Below are 9431 nucleotides of genomic sequence, written 5' to 3' on the forward strand. Positions count from 1 at the left end.
GAATCCATCTACTCCATATCGAACATGTGTGCCAACCATTTGATTTTATGGACATTGAATTCCATTGTCAACAAAAATAATTTCTTTTTTAATTTTATATATTATATATTAATATTTAATAAAGGTTACTATTGAAAAAAGTGAAAAAAATTTCTCATAATTTGCTCAAACTAGCGATCTAATAAGTTATTATATATGTTTATTCGAACATATACCTAAAAAATAAATTAGTTTATATGTTAACTTATTTTTGCCAAACATTACCTGTAATAAATAATAGGTGGATTTTGAAGTTGACTGTTCATGGTCAACCCAAACTCCTAAACAAAATTTCTTGTTTCAATTATTCTTTAAAATACATATTTATAATTTTTGGACAAAACTATAAATTTGGCCTATAATATTGTCAAAATAACATGTTTTCACCTCTATAATTTCGAAATTACAAAATAATCATCATGATTTGTAAAAACGTTTGAATTCGATTCCTTTCTTTAACGGTCGTTAAAAAAATTCATTGAACGAGTACCATTTTCGCCCTTTTGTTATCCTTTTTGTCTTTTATCCAATTAAAAACCACATGACCAAAATCATAAATCGATTTTGATCAAATAAAATACAAAAAATCGATAAAATAACGAAAATGCTTTTCATTTGACAGAATATTTTAACGACCGTTCAAAAAGAAACCAAAATCAAACGTTTATGCAAACCACGATAATCATCTTTTAATTTTCAAAAAGCGAACAAACTACGTGGACCAAATTTGTAGTTTGCTCTCATTTTTATTTTGAATTACATAACATAATTTGATATTACCTTTAAACAAAATTTACTCATTTAAATATTATTAAATATAATTATAATGATTAATTTTTAATAAATATCTGATCAGAAAATACGTAGGTACCTTACACATGGGTGCAACCAAGACCCCACCATCCCAGTAGTCTGGTTTCTTCATATGTAACCGGAGAACCATCGCTCCTCCCATCGATTCTCCAAGCAATATCCGCAACTTATTTCTATTTTCTTCTTTTTCTGAAATATAAATAAATACCTATTTTTTTTAAATATTTCCAGCTCGGATTTACCAATAATATTTTTTTTAAATCCAATTTTTATAATAAAAAAAACGGAGTCTCTCGTCTCATCGAGACATATTTCGTTTTTTGTTCGACATGAAAACGTGTTAGTTTACAAAATTTATCGGTTTCCAAATCTATCAGATTGTTAAACGAAGAAAATAAGTCGTTAAAATAAAGTTTTGATATTGTTTTTTAGTATTTTTAAAATTTAAATATTAAAAACAATATGTTAAAAAAATTAATTTGTTATGCTACTATGAATTGAAACGGTCAAGATCCAAATTCAATCTCTTTTTTACTAAAAATAAAAATAAAAACTTACCACAAATGCTTGTGAAAAATTGAGAAGAGTCTTCAACAAGATCATCAAAAGAAGGGATGAAACCCAGAATTCCTTCGGATTTTCCATGTCCTTGATTATCAATTCCGTAAACTCCGAATCCGGCCTTCACGAGTCTCGTTGCCGCTCCTATTTATTTAAATTTAATAGCTTCTTTCGTAATACCAATAATAGAATTTGATTAAATTTCATGATCAAGCTGACCTTTCATGGAGAAACTGCACTCCATGGCATAGCCATGGTTCAGAAAGACTAAAGCTTTCGGGTTGCAATCAATTGGCAGCCACTGGCACGTAAATAGGCGTATTCCCTTTGAGTTTACGATGAAGTTCTGAAAGATATTTGCAGAAATTTGGTGGGTTGATTTGTGATTTCTTGAAGAAACGAAAAACAGAGCATTATGATGGAAAAATTGAAAATATACATGATAAGATTTGAATTATACCTCTTCGTATTTGAAAGTTTCAGTATTATTCTCCTGCGGATTGTGGGAAACAAATCACAAACAATTTGATCAAGAAATAAAACACGAATCATGTGAATTTGAATTTGAATAAAAAACAGGGGATGGAAGAACAGAGACATACCATTAATCAGAGTGTGTGTTGTGTGTGTGTTTTCATGAAAACAGAAGCTTTTTGTTGTATCCTGAGATAATGGGGGAGAGAGAGAGAGAGAGAGAGAGAGAGAGAGAGAGAGAGAGAGATTTTAGAATCTGAGAAAATGAAGTGCTTAAAGAGCAGAGGAGTTGATCCCTACTTATATGGAAAAGAGAACTGGACTTTTGTACAATTTTTGATGCATAAGGTACAAATGCTAATGCAATCATGATGTTTGATTTGGGTCTCGTTGAAACAACACATGTAGATGAAAATATATTGGATAACATGTAAGTTTATAAATTTCTTAAAAAGCTATTTTTCTATGATTTAACCGTTTGTAATTTGGTAGATGTCAACTCTACTCAATAATATTGTATAGATTATATATAAATACATATTAAGAATGGTGATTTGCCTCGACCCGGTGGGGAACCCGGCTCATCCGACCCGAACGGAGACGAAGATTTCTCGTTAAAACGGGTCTTGGGGCTGGGCCCGGGATCCCCGATAGACTCAAACTAACGGATTGATTTCGGTTTCAAAACGATGAAGGGGAGATTCTCGGGAGCTGAAATCAGTGTATAATAAAAGCTCATGATCTTTTCCAATTTTACCATGTTCACTATTGTTCATTACGACACAACACACATTCATTTTACTACTACAAAAATGCAAGTGATGTTTTAATCCGTGAATTGAATAAATTAAAAGTTATGATTGGTTCATAAAGTTAACACCAAAAATTTAGTCAACAAATGAACCAACCCATGTATAAATGTACGGTTTAGAATACAAACCATACAAACCAATCTTAGTCATCTATTTAGTTTAATATATATCTGATTCAATTCTATTTCTTAATCTAAAGCTACAATTTTAATGAATGAACGTTATCATCTTCCATATATAACTCAATCATAAAAAATGAATCATGATCGATCCATAAATATATCGATCCTTTCATATAATATAAGCATTAATTATGGTTTGTATCAGGGGCGGAACCAACCCTTAAGGACCAGGGGGAAAGGCCCCCCAGTCAAAGACCAAAAACGTTTGTTGACTAGTTTAGATTTATAATTTCCATCCTCGTCTTACATGGTTTCCCCCAGTCCCATATGGTCATATGCTTCCGTCCCCAAGTCCCATCCAACGTGCCCCCACCCCATTAATTTCCGGGATCCGCCAATGGTATCGATATTCAACTTCTTACCTTTCAATAGTTAGCAAATCATGTAAAAAGTTTTAACTTCTCTTGGGTTGATTGGTGCTATATCCCCAATAGGTGTTCAGCGACTAGCCCCTACTAATCGTGCCAATTATGGAATATATTTTTTTTTTGGAAACACTTATAAAAGGGCAATTCCACTAAGGATATCTTTGCCAATCCACATATCAAAAAGTCGCGTTCCTACCATATTCAGAGAGTGTATTTTGTACTTGTGATATTCAACTAGTTGAGAGAATTTCGATACACAATTACTATGTGTTCTTGTATAATCTCTTCAAGCTAATTGAAATACAGCCGACATGACCGCTTTCTTAAAGATTATTGTGTCTTTGTCATTTCGTGTTTAACCATTGTAGTATTATTACTGTTGCTTCTGTTTACCTGTTAACTCAAACAGTATTTACTAGTCATTTGAGGTTCTTTTCCTTTAGTTCTTTTTCTTGTTGTTTTATTGGTTCAATTGTGTATTTTTTTTCATTGCTTTAGTTTCTACTTCTTGTATGTATCATTTTAGGCTTTGTATACTTTCTCCTTCTACTAAAATTTCACTGCTTTTCAAAAAGAAAAATTGAAAACTAAAAGGGTCAAAAAGAATATTTGTATAATGATTGGAAATTTATTTATATTATAAATTAAAAACGCTTATAAGATAAATTATTTCTTAATTATATTTTGTGTATTAAAAATTGTTTTGAAAGATTTATTGTTAACATCAGCATTTATTAATCTTGTGGATTATATCTCCTCCAACAACGACTAAAATAATTTGTATGCATTTTAACGACTACTTTGTTGGTCACCTTTTAGTATTACAGATATTTAATGATAAAGATGTTCATTTATAATTATAGATGTTCACACCAGATTGTTAGATCTCAACAAATTTACAGACTTAAAAACGTTTGTTAACTAGCTTAAATTTTCTATTTTTACCTTCGTTTTATATGATTTCTCCCCAGTCCCATATGACACAGATCAAAGATGATTCAAAATTATACAACCTTTCACTAAATTAATGAATTTTATTTAATAACAGTTTTTTGTACTAATTTTTTTATCATAGTTTTTATTAAATTATTTAATTAGTTTCTATCCATATCGTTTTTAATATTTTGCCCGACCCGTTCAACCCACCTATGCTGAATTGAAAACCCCATAAATGGATCATCGGTTCACTGGATCCGAAGTCGAAAACGGGTATGCTCTGAAAACGCGGGCTTCTAGTTCTGTTGATTTAATATTTCATTTTAATCCCCTGTGCTGTTACTTATTACAATTTAACCCCGCATGTTCTAGTATTGTATGTTTTTTTCTAGTCTAAGAATAAATATTTATTTAAAAATCGGATCTAAATAAAAATAAAATCGAGCCTAGATTAAAGGAAAAATTCGACAATAACTCCCACAAAAAAATTTAAGGTTAAAATTAGAGATGCGTAAAAATCCGACCAATCTAATTAATTTAACATAATCCAATGCAAAATAACTTAATCTCAAGCAACCTGATGTCTAATCGAGTTGTCAGATTTTCAAACCGTAAGTATTTGGTTGATATTGGATTACTATTATTTGAACTCAACCCAACCCGATGAACCCGATAACCTTTTTCTTCTTGGATTTAATATGATTGTTGAGTTTTTATTAATATGTACATTAGACAATTACACTGTTATGTGCCCTCTTCATATACACGTATTTTTAATCTATTCCCCATTTATATGTACTCATTCGTATATATGTTTAGTAACTGTGAACATATATACGTAAGATTTAAGAAGTATGAATAAGTTGTATCAAATAGTTGATGATGAAAAAAAATATGAGTAGAGAAATAACATATTCAAGGTTGGGTTAATATTTTAATATACAAATTCATCAACCCGACCAATGCGAATAACCCGACCAACCCGTACGGTTTGGGTCGGGTTGGGTTGCATTTTGGTTTGAGTTGAGTTGAGTTAAGATTTTTCAAACCGCAAGCATTGAGTTGTGTTATTCAAATGTATGCAACCTTATCAACCCGACCCATGAGCACCCATAGTTAAAATGAACAATTTTGAAAATTCTAAATTGTTTGATAAAAAAAAAATCATTTTAATCCTTCCACCTCTTTGGTTTTGTTATATTCTGTCATATCTCTACTTCTTGACGTCAAATGAGGGGTGGATATTTGCTAGGCTTGTAAGCAGTATAAAATAATGCTTCGTTATATCAGATTAGATAAGTATACAAAAAAAAAACTTTTCGTAGATGATATTGCATTGATTGATAACAGATTTGATTGATAGCAGATTCCAGGCTTTATCAAACTCATGAAGTCATGATGACAAAAAATTTACGTGTTATTTGGTTCCACAAATACATATGCTGGAAACGACAAATTATCTACATATACTATTTTCATCCAAATCCAAACGATGATATCATAGTTGTTGTCATACAATTGACATCATGTTAGAGATTTATAAGCCGCTATATGTTCTTATCAAACTCCACATTTTTTGGCAGCTTTATTTTTTTTATTGCACCTCTGATGTTACTATTAAAAATAGTAACCAGGTTGTTATTTTTCTACCTATATTAATTTCCGTCAGTAGATGTTATTAACTTTTATAAACTATTTTCCCTTAAATAATATGCCTTGTCGCTATACAAGATTCATGTAAAATGTTCCTAAGGTAGTCATTTTTGCTACATACGATGTCGTTTTTGCTGACTAAAATCTTACTAAATAATTAAGTGATAGTGTTAATTTTACCGATAGACACTTAGCGGATAAATGTTTAGTAAACGACCTCTTAGATAACATTTATTATAGGCTAATGGAACACCGTGGGTGTGTTATCTGATAGTTTGTCAAACCGACTTGAATTACACTTTAGACTTGAATTAAAAAAATATTTAAATTTCTATGATAAATTATTGAATTGACATTTTATGAAATAAATGTTAATTTGTTAGGCTGGAGAAAAAAGGGACTTCATGGTTACGGTTTCTCGAATTGGGGTCATAAATGGTAAGTGGTCGCAATTTGACCAACAAATTATCGTTGTAATTTTATAAATAAAAATATATTGGTATAAATTGTAAAGTTGACAAATCAAAAAGTAGAGTATATTTCAAATGTAACCATGTTCATTTGTACAACCAATGCAACTCAATTAATTGAGATATTTATGGAAATAATGAGAGTTCATTTTTTATGATTTGAATATTTATGCAAGATGACTAGAGTTTATTAATTATAATCAATATTTTATATTAGGAAATAATAAAAACTTTTATGAAATCACATATTTATTAAATTAAGTGGACGGTTGTGATTGAGTTGTATTGGTTGTATAAATGTAAAGGGTTGCATAATAACTCACCTTTAAAAAAATATTATTGAAATTTTAACAAATCAAATATCTATCAGAGACGTTCTTATAAATTAGCTTATGATTGTCAACTATGACTTAATGGGCGGATTTGGTTTGCGGAATTTGATAAAATTAAAATGACGAATTACTTTGATCAAATTCCATGATAGTGTTTGGTTTGCGAAATGAATTGGTTGAATTCCGTCTTATAATTTGGTTTTATAAAAAGAGACATAATATTTACATCCAATTTAACCAAAGCACCACTTCCATCCTACCGGCCATTATGTCATTACTGTCGTTGTCACAACTGTTACACCATTCACTAGTCATCATTTATATGTAATCTTAAACCCACTAGTAAATAAGAGAGAAATGTATATTTTTTCCGATAAAAAATGGTTCCGTATTGACTTCTGGAGGTCACATATGTGCTGTTAATGTTGTGTTCTCCAGGAGAGAAAAATACCTCGTGTTCTCGGAGGTTTTATATGAGGAAAATGAAAAAAAAAGTTCTATTTTTTCTTCCAAAACATTCCTCCCAAATATGGGAGGAAATAGATAAAAAAGAATAAAAACAATAAAAATATAAAGAAATAGTAAAAATAGTCATTTTTAGACCTTTGGTTCATCTATTAGTTATTTTTCAAACCAATTTTCAAAAATATCGTTAGGTACGTCCGTGACACCTCCTCAATTTGTGGAGTAGTCAAAATGTAACCTATTCCTTTTTTTTTTCTCTAGGTAACCTATTCCTTTTTTTTCTTCTCAAATTCGAGAAGGCATCATAAATGTTCGAACCTCGCCCTTTCTTTTTTGGTTAACTGGTCTATGAGGTCGTTTATCAAATGCTTACCGGATAAGCGTTTATGGGTCGTCATTTGTCTTACGTGGTAAGCATGACAATGACTAAAATCCTTGCCCAATAAGAAGAGTAGCAAAGACAGAGGTTTTACTCAGTAAGTGAGGAAATACTCTCACTGACACTCGATAAACATTTACCGGGTAAAAGACGTTTACTAACAAACCATTTTGATAGTAAAAAACGTTACCCAACAAGAAAAGTGAAGGTAGTAGCTTTTTCTATTAAGCACTTGGTAAACATTTAGTAAGCTGCCGCTATGTCATTAAAAAAAGCTAATGGAATTTATGTTTAACGAAAAACGAAAACAAAAAACCTTACTTATAAGATCGAAATGGTTTAATTTAAATTGTGTTGTTTGTTTGATTATACAAAAAGTGTAACAACTTTGACCATTCGGAATTAAAGATCTATTTATGTTAATTGTAATATATATATATATATATATATATATATCTATCTATCTTATAACAAGAAAAGAGAGATTTCAAGTCCACATAATTACATAAGCAGTTACTGGCTTTATCAGGTAAACTATTAAAAACTGGTAACATAAAATGTTGATTTTGAATGTAAAGTAAATGATATTGGTCATGTTTGACAATCATAAACTAATTTATCTTTTAAGTCTATTAAAAAAAAAAGCTGTTTAACAATTCTTAAATTAGCTTTTGAAAATATTACTTAAATAATTTTTTTTTTCTTTCTAAGTATGGCTATAACATGTTTCCGATTAATTTGCAACATGGATTGTTAGGTAAGTTATTTTATTATATTATGAATCTTAACAATTATACTTTCAAATAACATTTTTTTAAATATATAATATTTATGTACGGTAAATAGAACAAATAAACTCACACATCATCTTCATTTTTAATGAGGTTTGAACCCTTGACCTCCTAGAATGTCAATGACTCATATACCGTTAGGCTAAAGACTATTTGGTAAATAACACTATGTTCATGAAAATATAACATAATTGTATTATTTAATTTTATTAAAATTCAAAAATAATATATAATTGGTGTCATTGTAATAGACTTGGGATCTTATAAGACCAATTTTTTCATGAAACTTGTAAGAACACAAAATATTACTGAAGCTTCATAATAAAACACTATATATAAGGGTTGGGTTCACGTGAGACCAATGGTTTTTCGTAAGACCAATTTATGTTCATTGATCAACTTTATAAACTAATGATCTAATGGTCTAAAGTTGCAAGGTGACAATTTTGTAATTATTGAGAAGTCTCGCGGTGTTTATGAATATTCACATCTGACGATTGTAAATCTAATCCAAGGGTTGAAAATTGGTCTTACGGGTCTCATGGAAAATCATTGATCTCACATGATCCCAAGTCCTATATATAATGATACAAAAAACCCCTTCACAATACTTTTATTATAAAATTTCAATGTTATGTTGTGATTTTATGAGTTGAATAGTCTCACACAAACAAATCTCTTTTGTAAGACACAATGCCTGCCAATTATTATTATTATTATTATTATTATTATCATCATCATCATGATCATCATCATCTATACTATATTATAAAGCGTTTGATAAAAACTCTTAAAAATCATTTTTTATACATGAAATATTATTTATTAATGCATATTACTTAAAATTTATGATTACAAGTAAATTGTGCATAAGTACAACTTATTAAAGCTCCATACTTGAATTCGTCTAACTAACTGTAGATAAACATAATCAAATATTGAATAAACATCTCATTTTAAATATAAAAAATCTAAAATATAATTAGGATAATCATTGAGTTGTAACAAAATACTTAATTATTATTTTTATAAAATATTATATTATTAAACCAAAAATAAATTATTTCGTTATTAAACTTAAATTAAATAACTAGAAGAGTACTCGAGCAATGCAGCGAGATACATCTTGATTTTAATGTTCTATTTTATTATTTGT

General features: G+C 29.4%; 1 protein-coding gene across 1 annotated transcript in view; it reads right to left on the bottom strand.

Moving 5' to 3' along the window:
• The window catches only part of LOC112524002 (caffeoylshikimate esterase-like), a 3624-nt gene extending 1518 nt beyond the window's left edge, over window positions 1-2106 (bottom strand). The window contains exons 1-5 of the mRNA XM_025133674.1: window positions 2016-2106; window positions 1874-1906; window positions 1633-1759; window positions 1411-1557; window positions 911-1041 (exon numbers count right to left, since the gene is read on the bottom strand). Coding sequence (XP_024989442.1) covers window positions 911-1041; window positions 1411-1557; window positions 1633-1759; window positions 1874-1906; window positions 2016-2018 — 441 coding nt within the window. The 5' untranslated portion in view covers window positions 2019-2106. The remainder of the gene's footprint in view (window positions 1-910; window positions 1042-1410; window positions 1558-1632; window positions 1760-1873; window positions 1907-2015) is intronic.
• Between the last annotated feature and the right edge of the window lie 7325 nt (window positions 2107-9431).

Source organism: Cynara cardunculus (assembly GCF_001531365.2).
Source record: "Cynara cardunculus var. scolymus isolate 2C chromosome LG 1, CcrdV1, whole genome shotgun sequence".
NCBI lineage: Eukaryota > Viridiplantae > Streptophyta > Magnoliopsida > Asterales > Asteraceae > Cynara > Cynara cardunculus.